We start from the raw sequence: 16,239 nt of genomic DNA, 5'->3' as shown, positions 1-16,239 counted from the left end.
CCAGTTTATAATATAGCAAGCACATATTACAACATAGTCTGAATAACATACTTTGTATCCTAATTTTAAAGACAATTATCACATCTGAAGACTCAGTGGTCCAATCTAGAGTCTGTTCCATGAGTAGATCATTTGATGTGTTGCTCATCGACTGTCCCTCTCAATCCCAGAAAACAGAGAACAACAAAGATCTCTTAAGCAAGTCTGCATAGTGTTTCATCATAGACCGACAAATCAATCAGCAGATTGACCTAGATAAAACTATGTGTTCTGGAGATGGGGTTCAATGGTTATATTTACTTTGTGTATGTGTCAGATCTTTTTTAAGTGTGGCTTTGTGTGGAAGAGGATACACACTATATATATCTCCACATCTCTCTGACCAGAGTGCATGTGCTTGGGTGGCTGACATCAGAGGCCCACACCATGAAGAACATTTCACTGTTCTCACTGCTGTTGGCATTGGGATGTATGCTCATCCAGAGCGCACCAGTTGACCAGGATGCCATGGCGATGGAGTCTTGTGAAGATGCTTTGGCACTGGGAGCTGCAAAAGAAGCACTTACCAAGATTAACCGTGACCGGCACGAGGGCTACATCCTGAGCCTTCATCGCTTATCCAACGCACACTCCACAAAGCATGTGAGTCTCACCATTTTGTGATTGACTACCTATTACCTAACACATGTTGCCTTCTTGTTTATATTTGGGATCTACAGTATATCCAACTGCAATACTACCAGAGAACAATAGAACTGTGTTAAAAGTCCAAGGTTGAATTGTTACTAATACAGTATGTACACTGCAAATTCAAACGTCTCAATCAGATTATTTTTCTTAAATTTTGTCAAATAATTTTCTCCATTTTGTTTTGAGTGTCAAAGACTAGTTAGAAGATTAATGTAACAGACTATTGCACTTAGATTTGTTCTTATTCAGCCCATAAATCTAAAAGTTAGTAATTTTTCACCTAAATCAAGAAAAAATGGGTTTCAAATAATGTTTTGAACAATATCTATTTTTGAATTAATAAGATTTCTAACAAATAAGCTTTTTTAAAGATTAAATATACTAATTTATTGCTTAAAATAAGTCTGTTAATCATATTTTCAACTACCAATTTTTTTTTATTTCAAGAAATCTAAGTCTGTAAATTTTACTTGAGGCACTGGCAGATAATCTACTAGAAATATGTGAAATTTGCACTGAAAACAAGGGAATTTAACTAGTTTCAAGGAGGTTTTTGCAGTGTGGGAAAGAATATACAGTGAGAAGAACAAGTATGTACTATTTATTATTAAAATTCTTGTTAATCTATTCTTTGTTAAGTGACCATTTTAACAAATGCTATGATCACATATTGTCTTGTCTGATGTGCATTACAGGGTGAAACCGGTATTGTTTTCTATCTAACCTTGGATGTTGTTGAGACCAACTGCAGTGTTCTCAGCAAGAAGGACTGGGAGGAATGCGAGGCTCGCCCAACTACAAACACACCTGTTAGTTGCAAGTTCTTTTTTTATTCTGATATCCTCAATTGGGTGTATTTATTCAAAATCGGTTGCTTTTATGTCCAAACTAAAAGAGTAAGGAGTTTTTAATACATCATGCTCTTTTTATACAATATATATTTGAGTAAATCCAATGTATCATACTCAGGGGTTAAAGTGGCTAGAATTTTTTGCCTGAACTCCCTGACATAAAGGTCGCCACGGAGTCAGAATATACAGTATATATATTTTTGGGGTGGATAGGTGGGGGTGTCAAACCTCTAAAAACGTCAGCTTTTGGCAGTTATACCTATAACACACAATAAAAAACAACAGGTTGTACACATGCATTAGGCTACTGCATTACACTTACTATAACAAGGCATGCATAAGAAACTGATTTTCATTCAAAATTGTATTTTTTTCAATGATGTGCAAAATAACAGTTAACAAAAACACCATACAGTAACCCCAAACGCCATCCCCTTATTTTTATTTTCCCTTATTTCTTCACATCTAAATGCAAAACCTCAATTTTAACTACTTAGGAACATAACATGTACTGTACGTTTAGGTTGAAGTTAATATAAACATTGACTAATATATTATTTAAAACAAAAAAAACATACACTTTAAAAAGTAAGTGCAAATGACTTACATCATGCACAGTGAAAAGGAATATATTTCGAAGAAAACGCAAACATCGACTTCTAGCCTAATATGGGTAAATGAACAAAAATAAGTTCAAAGAGAATTAATCATATCGTCAAATGTATCACATTTGAGACAAGCATTATTGCAGTAAAAAAATGTTTAAAACCTTATTGTGTTCAATCTCACTTATATATTTGTTATATTTGTTTTACCACAAGAAATGCATGTAATGTTTAATGTATCATTTATGATACAATTTAGAGAACATATATATAAGTTATTTCTTTAACTGTTTAAAAACAAAATGTATATAATGTTTAACCCCTTCAGACCCGCATTGTTTCTGCAAGGCGAAAAAAAATCTTCGTTGATTTTTACTCTACTCAAATACCAGAACAAAGTGCAATATTTTTGGCCTGGGATATTTCATGCTTGTATTGGTTATTCTTAATGTTAAAGTTACATTGTTTTTAATGAGAAATGAGCACTTATGTTTGCCTTTTTGATGTTAGGTTTTGTCTCAGCCATTTTCAAAGAACAAAAAATAGCAAAGAGGGTGTGCTAAACCTTACGATTTGATTTTGATGGTTAAAGTTCCATCCAATCATCTCCCAGAAGTGGCAATAGCAACTAAATTCAGTGTATTTATTGATTTAGGGACATGACCGCGTCATGTCCTTCAGTAGCATTTGCAGGTCTGAGGGGGTTACGGACCAGATAAAGCTTTCAAATAAAAATAAAAAATTTAAAAAATGAATTTTTTTTTCATTATTTCTGGGGTCAGGCATTATAGGTTAACTTGGAAGATGTTCTGAACCTCTCCATCAGAGCATAAAAGATAGAATAAATAAGCCTCTTCAACTATTTCATTTCTCTTAAAGTTCTGATCAATTTTTTTGTCGCATTGCCCTTTTTTATCGCATTAATTCAACAAGCTTGTTCTGTTTTTTTTTTTTTTTTAATTGTCCCAGAAAAATGTGCATTTGAACCAATCAGAGCTAAGTGTCCATGCTGATCACATGTCAGTATGCCAGCCCAAGGGCGTAGGTTTGGTCTCAGTGTTGGTAGGGGTGATATAACAGCATAACCTGCATTACATTATTAAGACATTAATTAGACAGATTGGGTGAACGGCAGTCAGGGCTACATTTCTCTCCAATAAGAACCTAATTAATTTATAGGCTTGATGATTGATGCAAAATAAATCTGTATTGACCTATACCAACTTTCACACTGCAAATTTACAGTGTAATGTCTTAATCTGATCATTTTTCTTCAATCTAATCGAATCATTTTCATCTTGCTTTGAGTTTTAAAGGCTAGTTAACAGATTAATGCATCAGATTCTTTCACTTACTTTGAGTAAATATTACCTTTTGTTCGTATTAAGCCTACACATCTAAAAGTTGGTAATTTTTCACCAAAATCAAGAAAAAATGCTTTCAAATAATATTTTGAACAATATCTTTTCTTCAATTAAGAACATTTATTTTTCTTTTTTTTCTTTTTTCTTTAACCTGTCCTGTTCAGCTGCTTGACACCGAGAATGGAGATCTGAGCATCCGATTGGTCTAAACAGTTTTAATATATCACATGGGAGTATGACATACTCCCATTGTGATCATTCAACGTACCTCGTTTATTAGGAGAAAGCAGTCAACAAGAAGAGGTTTTGGGTGAACAGAAGAAAAGAATGCCTACACTAACTATGAATATGTTAGTGCTATCGTTAGCTAGTTGTATTATTGAATCAAGAACATTTCTGACCAACAAACGTTTTTTAAAGATTAAATATACTTTTGCTTAAAATAAGTCTGTTAAGCTTATTTTCAGCTAGCTATTTTTCTTATTTCAAGAAATCTGAGTAAAATTTACTTGAAGCACTGGCAGATAATTTCCCTTATTTCTAGTAGATTTACACTGAAAACAAAGGGATTTAAGTTTTTCTTTTTTTCAGTTTTAAGGAGATTGTTTTTCTTGCAGTGCACGCACATGTATTGGTTCAGGTGATACACCGTTTGATTCAAACCTTTTTTTTTTTTCAAAATCTACTAAAGAAACATTTTGAAAACTTCCAGAATAAATGTCTGTCTTTTGTTAGGATATTTAAATTGCATTATTTGAACACAAATTATATCAACATACACAAGAAATACAAACTTTTTAATCATCTCATAAGTATCCAGGTATGCAAAAAAAAAAAATAAAACATTTGTCTTAATACCACTCTAAATTCTGTCTAAATAAATTAAATACAGCAAAAATAAACTTCTTAGTCAGGGAATAACAATAATAAATGAAAATGGAGCCTTCTTTCAGGAAAAACACAGGCACAGCCAAACTCAATAAAAAAAAATGAAAGCTCCTTTGGGCTGCTTTAAGACCACATAAGCAAAATAAAAATGAAAACTCAGGAGAAGGGGGTAAACCTTGGTACACTATATTTCTTACAGCTGAGCAGAGTTCACTATATTTCTCACAGTTTAATTAACGTTAACATCGTAGAAAATACATACAGAAGGACACTTCTCCTATGCAGCTTCCTACTCGGTTAGCAAGTTCACAAAGTTTAATGTAATGGTAATGCTAAACTGTGATTCAGGTCGGACCTTCACTAGCAAAATTAGTAGTGCGTTTAAAAAAAAAACGCTTTATATTACTTTCAGCGGGTAGCTGGCCGAAAAAACTTCGAATATCTCTCCCATGTAACGTAATTTTGTACTGAGAGTTGCGTGTGTATGTGTGTGTTTCAAGTCATCAGCCAATCAAACGTGTGTTTGAGGAAATAAAACATGGAATGGCACATTCAGCAAGTGAAATGTAAAAGTAAGTCTGAAAATAATTCACTTAATAATGGTAGGGTCAATTCTATTGTTACAACATATGGGAAGACAATCTAAATGACCTATACTAGTATAACTGAACACATTATCTAATGCAAATAAGTTTGCTTAAAAGTTGGGAGGGACAATTTGAGCCTCCTGAAAAGTTGGTAGTGTTTTGTTCGTACCGTCCCTATGCAAACCTACGCCCTTGTGTCATCTGATTGAACGGACAACTGCAGTCCAAGTAGGGTAGTTTGCTGTGTGCATGCGCATGTCAACATGAGTCGACTATGTCATTGGACTAAGATACACATGCTGGGAGAATTCCGAGGAATTAATAAACAATAAATATCGGTGGAGACAAATGACGCTACACAAGCACTTTATTAGGCTTGTTGTTAACACTTGGGTATTTAAATCTAAAGTTATTAGATAGTTTTCTTCTTGGAGATGCGTATGTGGCAGCCTGACGAATTATTGTTTTACATAGATATGACAGTTGCGGTCATATTTTCGGGATCAAAGCAGCATTCCGCCCCGTTCCGCCCCCAAATTTTGCACGAGAAACGTTGTACCGGAACATTCCGGCCCACTTTCACACCTGATTATACTATATGGTACCAAAATACTAGTGTTGTGACTCGAAAAGTCCTGTCTTGGTTTCGAGATCACATTTTGAGGGTCTTTGCAGTCTTGACTCCCAAACGTCTTGGACTTATTTCGGACTAGCTGATGGGGCAGATGGGAGATTAAAAACTTGCACTCCAGCTTCATTAAAGAGATTTTACGGAAATGTCTTGAGCACTACACTACTAAATACATTTGTCTATTTTTTTTTTCCTTACAGGTATACGGGCAGTGCAAGGCAGCGATTTACATGGACAGGGTAAACAGGGTGGTGCGTCTGTATAAGTACAACTGTGTAATTAGACCAGGTAGATGCACGTGAATATTTATTTTAATTATATCTGAAATCATATTACAAAGGGCAACAAACACTAATGGCTGTATATTGATTCTCTCTCTCTGTCTCTCTCACTCGGTTTAGTTCCAACAGAAAAGGTGATCAGTTTTTGCCCAGACTGTTCAACTAATATCGGTTTTGACAATGCTGAGGTGCAGAAGACTGTCACCGAATCTCTGGTCAAGTTCAACAATGATAGTGGATTGGTCAATCACTTCGCTCTGCTGAATATCACCCGAGCACAGTCAGGGGTATGATCTACACACACCAGGACATTGTGTGGCACATTGCATCCGCACGTATTTTGCATATTGTACTTAGCATTCTTCACAGTAATGAGTGCAGATCAGAAGGTTATTCTTGTTCATGAAAAGAAACAAAATAACTAGTAGAACTGAAATCAAAATGGTATATAACATAAAAAGTAAACTGTATGTTAGATAACTATTGGAAATGGCATTTAAAAAAAAAAACATAAAACCAATTGTGGCAAAAAATTTATTTTTGTCAATTATTTTCATTCATGAGTTTTTGTGGTTGATTGCGAATGCATTGTAATGTCCTCCGATTTTTATTTATTTATTTATTTATTTTAACAAATGCTGTATTGTTGGCTATATGTGAGGGAACAAATAATTGTAGTTTCTCTTACATTCTACTTAGTGATTTAGTTTTTAAAAAATTTTAAAAAATCACAGGAGGTAGAACAAAAGAAATAAGCAAAGATTAATAAAAAACATATACTGTAACTAACAAAAACTAAACTAAACTGATAAAATCCTATGAAACGGACCAACTCGCTCCCCCCCACAAAAAAAACTGCCATGTTTTGTGCACTTTATAAGTTTTTGATGTAATGTCACCACCTCCATGAAGTTGACCCCCATCGGACACAAATTTAAATAAAAATGATGTCAATCATTTGTGCTTGTTTGTGCTGTAAACAGTTTGCTGCTATGGTTTTTTAGATACTTACAATTCTTTTAAAGGTCAATCTGAGGTCAACCAGCCCCCCGTTTTGATTGAAAATGGCTAAAAATGGTGTCAATTGTTTATGCTTCGTTTGTGCTAAAATAAATTTTGTTTGCGCTGCTATCGTTTTACAGGTATTGAGATATTAATTTCAGGTGATGACGTCATTCCTTCATTTCTGTATCCAACTCTCGCGGCTGACAGAGCAAAGGTTGCACAAACAAATGGAACCCCTTCGGGTCCATTTTGCAGTAAATGGGGGGCTTGAGATAATAATTTTGAATGATGACGTGACGCAGTCCTCAGATTGACCTATAAAAGAATTGTCAATACCTTAAAATGATAGCAGCACAAACATACAAACGTACCACAAATGATTGACATCATTTTTGCACAAGTTTGTGTCTGATGGAGGGCCAACTTCACAAAGGTGACGTGACCGCACTTCCAGTCAATTAGAGTGACGCCATTTGGACTTTTCGCTACGCTAGTACACACACTTCAATTTTGCGAGGCTCCAAAAAAGTTCCCAATTTTTACTGTCTTTCCACTTTTAATTCCTCACATAATTATGTTTGATATGTACAGTAAATTATAATTATATTTATTATTTTTTAAATAATTCCTTTAAGAAATCTGTCTACCAAGGGGCAGCAGCATATAGGCTACTGTAAATGGAACGGCATTTGCCATCACAATCATTGCTAAATTTATTGTGAAACACTTGACACTTAATCTATCTTCCGAATTTTAAAATGTTGGTTCATTTCAGTACTTGCTCTTTAACAGGGTTCATGCGGGTCCTTAAAAAGTCTTAAAATGTCTGAAATTAAACATTTGGATATTCAAGGTCTTAAATTTTCTCATATTTAATGGAAAAGGGTATTAAATCTCCATAAGATGCGTTTAATGCCAGGGAAATCACTGTAGTCTGCCATAAAACTTCTAATGGTGTGCATTTGTTTTATTAATGGCCATGCACTAAATACGAGAGTTTGGGAATAATCCTGTACATCTGCGTACACTTGAGTTGTACCATGGTGAAAATACCCTTGGTGAAAATAACAGTGCCCTTTGCAAAGTAGGGATGTGACTATACAGTATATTGAAAAGGTGATATATTGCGGTACCTTGTAGCCAGTGTTGTTAATAACGGCGTTAGAGTATAACGGCGTTGTTATTTATTTCAAAAGTGAGTAATCTAATTAATTACTTTTGTCATCTTTGCAACGCCGTTACCGTTACTGAGAGGTGCGTTAGTGCGCTACTGCAATTTGGTTAAATAATGCAAACGTGATGCTAGGTGGTTCCAATAATACCTGACTGCAGCCCACTTTGCTACAAACTACGCCCACATGATGCTACGGTAGATATCACATGTATATAGAACTAGATACAAAATGACAGAATCAGTGGCTTTAGCACATGTATAGAGAACAAGTTGCGAAATGACAGACTCACCAGCCTTAGTAAACAGCCGCCATCTTAAAGCAGTAGTCTTCTCAGGAAGACTGTTGTAGCAAACCTTCCTAGCAAACCAAAGTAACTTTTTACTTAAAATATTCCCAAATTCGCAAAATCTTGACTTGAATCTATCTTTAAATGATGAAACTGTTTTAAAACTTTCACATGTTGAAAGTGGAGAGAAGGGTACTAATGCAATAATGAGAGGAATTTTAACAAATTTAACGATTGATTCAAAATATGAAATGACTTCCAAAAAACCTTTTGAACTTCACATAGTGTGACCTATGTTAGAACTTTTTTTTTTTTTTTGGGAATGAAAAAAAAAAAACGTTCAATTCAATCAGTTAATATAAACATATTTGACGTGAAAAATGTTATAGAATGGGTCCTGTAATAATGTGTAAAACATGAAAAGTAACACCAGCTATTTTGCCTAGTAGTTAATTACTCTTACATTGAGGTAACTGAGATACTAACTCAATTCATTTTTGAGAGGTCATTTGCAACTGTAATTAATTACTTTTTAAAAGTCAGATTAACAACACTGGTTGTAACCCAGGTTATCGATATTCTTCCAACAAGAATGGATATTTCGTTTTAAAAAGGTGTCACTGTTTAAAAAAAGGAACCAGCAAGATGCTACCAAAATCTTCCATGAGAATAATGTCTCTGTTAACTCAATAGCTGCCATTGACGGTACTAGACATCCAATTAATTTTGACCGGATTGGAAGTCTAGAACTGTCAATGGGATTGAAACCCGAGCATTCACAGCCAGTCTTTTGTGGGCATTTACAGGTCACTTCCTGTTCATTTTAGGACATGTACAGGTTACTTCCGGCTGATGTTGAGTCACTTCCTATTCATTTGGGGACATTATTGAGTCACTTCCTTTTCAGTGCCCAAAATCAAATCAACAGGAAGTGACCAATAAACGCCCCAAAAGGAAAAGGGAGTGACCGAAAATCAACAGGAAATGATATGAAATATCCAAAAATGAACTCACTTCCTGGCATTGGCTGCCACTGACAGCCATAGACGTCCAGTGATGATTGAAGTGGGAGGGATGGCAGCGAATGCTACCCTCCCAATTAAAATGATTTGGATGTCTACAAATAATAAACTCATTTCAATTCACAGCAGAAAGATGATGATAGCTTGTTTTCCTGTTTATTAGTTGTTTTGTAGAATATGCTAGAATTGTTTTCTGACCCATGTATGGCTAATTGTTGTACTGCCATATTGTAAGCAAACTGTATCATATCGTGAGGTACCCGGAGCTTCCCACCCCTGGTGTAAAATCTGCCAAAGGACCTATTCGTTAGGAGCAATGGGGAAAAAACAGTAACAGTGAAATTAAACTATTTTTTTTTCTTCTTCAGAAATTGTTGTGACACGTTTTGGTCTTAAATAATATTTTAAGTCTTAAAAAGCATCGAATTTGACTTTTAAACGTGTGCAAGAACTCAGTTGAAGTGAAATTGACTTACAGTATATGATAGGTATTCACAACAATTTCTAATCTGGTTTCATATATTTATTTTTGTCCAGATGGGAAAGGAAATGTATTACCATGTTGAATACACCATTCAGGAGACCACTTGCACCAAAACCAAAGACCCTGTGACAGACAAGTGTCCTATCATGGACTGCGAGTTTGCTGTAAGTCAAGACAATCTGACTTCAATCATGTTTTTTTAATGCCGTCCGCTGGATGTGTGGCATTTGCCTGTTTTCCCTCTTGCCTGTGTGGCTTTTCCATTGGTACTCTAATACAATCCTAAATCTTGCATGTTTGGTAAGTAGAGACCTTAAATTTGTCCATAGCTGTGAATGCGAGTGTAGATAAGTGTGCGTCTTGCAATTAACTGGCAACCATGAGCTCTCACCTACAGAAATGTGTACATAGATGAATTATTAAATAAGGTTGCCATGTCTTTTCTCTTTCTTTCCCCTCAGCACAAGGGTTTCTGTAAGGCCTTCCACTCCCATTCTGCCACTGATGAAAGTGAGACCAGTGTGACATGTGAGATCTATGAGCCTGAGGTAAAGGCACAAACCATCCTTGTATCTTTATATAATTGTGATTTATCTTCTATTCCTGAAAGCCAAATAAAGATTTTGAGTTTTTACTTTGTAACATAAGCTCGCATGGTTAAATTGGTTTCACCAGTGCAGCCTCTCCAAGGACCAAAGGCTTTTTACAAAATCATCTCATTCATTAATTTACACAGTATAATTAATGATATTGACTGAGCCAAGCTGTCCCGATGACACAAGATTTACTAATTAAATAAGTACGTAATCCATTATTTATTCATTTAGTTTACATTTGTACAGTGGTGCACTGCAAATTAATAGCATCTTGATCAAAATATTTTTCTTGAATCTAGTCAAATAATTGTCTCCATCTTGTTTTGAGTGTTAAAGACACTCAAAAAGTGCACATACACTATTTTGACTTTTAAATGGTTTTTCATTGTAGATACACATTAGATTGTACACATTAGATTGTATCATGTAAGAGAGTCAGTTAAAACACTTATGATTAAGCATTGCTTAATATATACATAACGTGATTATAACTTTTATATAGTTATTTTTCATTGTATATACAAAATTTGATTCGTGTATTTACACATTACTGAATCATTTTTTGTATTAATTATGTAAGAGACTCAATTAAAACACGAAAAAGCATCGCTTAAAATATACGTAACGTGATTAAATTAAATAAAATTGAATTTCAAATAGGTGTTTTTCATTGTATATGGTGGAAAACGCTCAGGTGACTTGAAGTTCTGCTCTGAGACCCCCAATTTGGCCAAATTTCTAAATTGTCCTACATGCATGTGTGATACATCATTGGAAAGCTTAAAATCTCAATTTTCTGGAGGAAGATACATTTTGAACAGGAGGGCATTTTGAAAAAAAAAAAAAAAAATTCTTAAACAATAAAACCCTAACTGGATGCGAAAGCATGACAGAGCAGAATTAAAGACGCCATGATTTTAACGAGATATTATCACGTAATTACCTCTTTTCGATCCAAAACCTCCATGTAGCATGTATCACCGAGTGTCAAGACACAGCTGTGAATGGCCGCAGCCTGATTTTTGGGGGAATTTATAGGTGAAACATGGTAATATAACAAGGGTCGCGATGCAGAAATCGCAGACATCAAGGAGTGGTCGAGATTTTCATTTTCATATATTTACCCTTTTAAACGTTTTTTTTAATTTTTCTTTGATTGGATTGAATTTTTATCATCTAAATGCGACAGTAACGAAAAAAAATACAATTAAGCGATAGTATGAGGTAGATATCCGTGACTTATGTGAAGACGTTCATTTTTTCATTGTGACGTAATTTGTTTAAAAGTTTAAAATATGCAAGTGAATAATTTTTAAAAGTCATTTTTTTTTAAACGAAATATTAGACATCATTTAATGATTCTAACCTAAAAATGACAGACATTTAGAATAATAAATATAATTACTTACGTTCTTGAAACAAAACATAAGCCGTTGCGCGACGTCTGTAAACGGGGGTTTCCAGGGTAAATTGGACAAATTAAAAATAGTTCGGGGGCTTAATGCACCATGAATCTGCTATTGCTGCAGATAGACATATTGTTCTATCAAATACAATAATTCTTTTGGCTTCAAATACAGCAGTTTATTTTAAAGAGCAAGCAGAGGTGAAAGACCAGAAACTGCTTTTTCAGTCTTGTCTGTGTTTTCCGCCATATACGTAACGTGATTAAATTAAATAAAATTGAATTTTAAACAGGTGTTTTTCATTGTTTATACATATTAGCTTTGTGGTTTTACAAATTACTGAACCCAGTATTGTATTTCTCATGTAAGAGAGTCAATTAAAACAATTACAAAAAAGCATTGCTCAATATATATGTAATGTGACGGCACAAATTGTATGACATTCGTCCCTCTAAAGTTGCCGTACACAGCAAAATCAGTGGAGTTGTTTTTTTTTGTGTGTGTAAATTATTTTTAAGATGACTTATGTCTATTTGGGTGTTGTTTTAACACTAGCAGCTCGATTAAGTGAGTTGAACATAGACAACCCTGGCAGAGTTAAATGTACTAGCAGAGTTAATCAGCCACACCCAGTTTACGCGCACGTGTCAGAAAACATAGCAGGCGCAAAGACGAGAGGGTGAAGTGACACCACGACTGTAAGTAGTGTTGTCTGTAAAAAGCTGGAGTGTGTTCGCTTGAAACAACATATAACAGTGAGCCTGATTTCTGTGCTTGCTTAAGGGATGCAAAGTCCCTCTTTTACCACTTGCGAGCGCAACAGTAGGGTACAGTTGCCATTGTTTTGCAAGTGCTGCAATTTCTTAGACCCATGTTGTGCCCCAGGGTCCCCCCCTGCATCCAGAATATTCAAAACATCACAAAGAATATTTAAAATGAACACTTCTATTGTAAGAAAACAAAAGGCGGTTACACATTTTGCATTTAAAAGGTTTGAATGGGAATTGCTTAACTTGTTCAAGTAGTTTATTAAGTCTTGAATCATTTAGGCGTTTTTCATTCAACGACATAACAATAGTCACTAAAAAGCAGTTGTGTGAAACCACTTGAAATAGGGTTCTTACATAAATGCCATATTTCATTTTTTGAGTGGAGTTACATAACAGATTGTTGCCTAGCATTATTCCACTTACTTTGAACAAATGTCACTATTTTTTTCTTATTAAGCCCATACATCTAAAAGTTGCTCATTTTTCCTCCTATATCAAAGAAAAGATTGCTTTTTGAACAAATCTATTCTTGAATTAAAAACATTTGACATTTCAAAACTTTTTTTTTAGATTAAATTAAATAAAGTAATGTAAGTAAAATATTCTTAAAGCAGTGGCGGAAAAGTTCACTTATTTCTAGTAAACACTGTTTACACTGAGAGCAAGGGAATTTAACTGGTTTTAAGTAGGTGTGTTTTTGCAGTGTGTTCGTATTGTACGGATTCAAATGATGATTGAAAAAAAGAAATTGAATTGATTTTTAAAAAATGGTAGAGAATGTGATTGTGCCTCTCCTTTTAGACAGTTACAGTACCTAAAAAAAAAAAAAATTCATTTTTCTTTGTTTTACCAGGCTGCTGAACGAGAGAAGAAACTCCATCTATTGGACGGAGAGACTGATCACAGTCACAACGACACACACCCTCACAGTGACAGTCATGACCAAGCACATGCGGCAGACTCGGCCCACACTCATGACCACATCCATGACCACACCAAGAGTCATGCACACCATGATAAAAAACACATGCATACTGAGGGGAGTGACCACCACCACACACACGACCATCATGAGGGAAGTGTCCACAGGCATGCTCACGACCACTCCCATGACCACGGACATAACCATGATCATGTGCACGCTCACCACGCCCAGGCCCACGATCATAGCAATGACTCACCCAACCACCACCATAACTACAAGCATGAACCAGGTGTACACACACATGAGCATGACCACGAACTTGCCCTGGACCATGACCACAAGCACGCTCACTTGCATGAGCATGAGCACCACCATCATCATCATACCCATGACCATGAGACAACATTCCATGACGACCCAGAGGGCATTGTAAGGGTTTTGCCTGCTATGGACAAAGAAATGACCCTGGCCTCCTTCCCTGATACACCTGCAGGTGAAGTTGGTGTTGTGTTGCCTCTTGTCCCTGATCCACAGATCCCTGGTCAGATGCAACCAATCATTCAGCCTTTCCCCACTTCAGCTTCATCTAATTGTGCACCAAAAATAGGTTTGACACTGGTGGATAAACTGTTTGACGAAGACCCTGTGTTCAAGCTGGCCAGTTAAGGTGGTAAATAGACACACGCCAGTTGAGTGAAATGTAGAACATGTCTCTACTTGACATTCACTTTGAGTAAACCTCAGAACATTTAACTCACATTATATCAACTCTTGGATGTTGCCATTGCTCATGGTTACACTGTATAAACAATAGAAATAAATACTAATCTAATGTTGGCAAGTCAAAGTCATTTTCCACTTTTCCACTCTTTATTTGAATTAAACACACAAAAAACAAAACAAAACAAAGATTTACCATCATTTTCTAATTATAAGGTGCAGGGCTGTCAACAGACTTACAGGGGCCTGGGGACAAGAGACCATTGCAGGATATATAATAATAATATGTTAAAGTTTTTAACTATATCTCGAGTAGAATATAATATTTAATCAGACAATAATTTAAATAAAAAAGAAATATGTGAATGTAAAGTAAAATAAATTAAGGGTCATTCAGGGCCCCCCTATAGTCCTGAGGCCCCGGACAACATACCCGGTTGTCCCCCCCCCAACCCCACCCCGGCGACGGGCTGGATAAGGTGCACCTGATTATAAGCTGCCACCCACCAAATTGTACACGAAAACAGCATTTGTTCATAAGTAAGCCACACTTCACGATAAGCCACAGCTGTCCTCACTGTATTATGGGATATTTACACCAAAATATATATATTTTAGGGCTGTCAAACGACTAAAATTTTTAAACGAGTTAATTACAGCTGAAAGATTAATTAATCGTAATTAATCGCAATTCAAAACATCTATAAAATATGCCATATTTTTCTGTAAATTATTGTTGGAATGGAAAGATAAGACACAAGATAGAAGATAGAAGATAGAAAAAAATCAACAAGATGGCATTAACATTATTTACCTTCTTTTAAAGCGATCCATGGATGGAAAGACTTGTAGTTTTTAAAAGATAAATGTTAGTACAAGTTATAAAAAAATTCATATTAAAACCCCTCTTAATGTTTCCATTTCAATAAAATTTGTAAAATTTTCTATCAAAAAATAAACTAGTAGCCCGCCATTGTTGATGTCAATAATTACACAATGCTCATGGGTGCTGAAGCCCATAAAATCAGTCGCACCCAAGCGCCAGCAGAGGGCGACAAATCTCCAAAAAACACAAGTAACAAGTGGATATTGCACTGTGCTGTCATTTTAATCTGTTTGAGCGGGGCATGTGCGTTAATTGCGTCAAATATTTTAACGTGATTAATTTAAAAAATTAATGACCGCCCATTAACGCGATAATTTTGACAGCCCTAATATATTTACATCATAACACTTTGACACCACCATCATAAGACTGTCATCATAGACTTCATTGGCATGATGTATTGGCGGGACACATTCCCCAGACACTTTGCCAAGCCTTCAAGTAGGGGGCTGTCCCACACTTCGCTTCAGTCGGTTGAAGTTTGTCATAGTTATTCTCAAACACATGCAGCGATCCAACGCCGGATTTAGGTTGAAAAGGTACGAAAGGTGTACCGCATACAAACAGTAAGGATTGTCTCAGGCAGAGGTTGCGCTAGACTTTTTCGTTGTCTGTCATTTTCACTGACAGTGTCATAAAAATCCGGTCATAATCTAATTTTGCCCGTCACTTACATTTTTTAAATGATAATAATGACATATTCAATAGTATTTAGTTTTCATTCATTTTTAATTAATATTCTGTCCGAACAAGCTTAACAAGAGGCAAACAGACAGCGGAGTGCACCAATCAGCGATGGGCAGATGTGCCGTTAGCAAAGCGACGAGGGCAGGACGAGGGACTTGCGCGCGGAAGTAAACATACGAGGAGAACGGCGTTTATTCAACATGGCTAGCGCGAGACAGACTGTTGTCAATGTCTCGTGTCGATGTGTTTTAGGTCATTTAAAACTACATTTACCGCAGATTGGAACATATTGTCGGCTCTCCCGCCATCCGTGCTGTTGTAGAGACGACTTTCGGCGCGCAAGAGTGACGTTGCTCGTGAAGAACACGTCACGCAAATAA

General features: G+C 35.7%; 1 protein-coding gene across 1 annotated transcript; it reads left to right on the top strand.

Moving 5' to 3' along the window:
- Positions 1-373: 373 nt before the first annotated feature.
- Positions 374-14,407, top strand: fetub (fetuin B). Its single transcript, XM_057841922.1, has 7 exons — positions 374-642; positions 1,386-1,499; positions 5,817-5,904; positions 6,018-6,184; positions 9,923-10,033; positions 10,331-10,417; positions 13,495-14,407. Exons 1-7 carry the CDS (start codon positions 427-429, stop codon positions 14,230-14,232), a joined length of 1,521 nt encoding a protein of 506 aa, XP_057697905.1. The 5' UTR covers positions 374-426; the 3' UTR covers positions 14,233-14,407.
- The last annotated feature ends 1,832 nt before the right edge of the window (positions 14,408-16,239 follow it).

The sequence above is a fragment of the Corythoichthys intestinalis genome, chromosome 7, assembly GCF_030265065.1.
Source record: "Corythoichthys intestinalis isolate RoL2023-P3 chromosome 7, ASM3026506v1, whole genome shotgun sequence".
Taxonomy (NCBI): domain Eukaryota; kingdom Metazoa; phylum Chordata; class Actinopteri; order Syngnathiformes; family Syngnathidae; genus Corythoichthys; species Corythoichthys intestinalis.
The sequence above is the reverse complement of the archived record's forward strand: the minus strand, read 5'-3'. Positions and strand labels throughout refer to the sequence as shown.

Coding starts and splice junctions, on each gene's coding strand:
- fetub (XM_057841922.1), top strand. CDS start 427: ATGAAGAACATTTCACTGTTCTCACTGCTGTTGGCATTGGGATGTATG. Junction 6,185..9,922: donor TCACCCGAGCACAGTCAGGG/GTATGATCTACA, acceptor ATTTTTGTCCAG/ATGGGAAAGGAAATGTATTA. Junction 10,034..10,330: donor TCATGGACTGCGAGTTTGCT/GTAAGTCAAGAC, acceptor CTTTCCCCTCAG/CACAAGGGTTTCTGTAAGGC.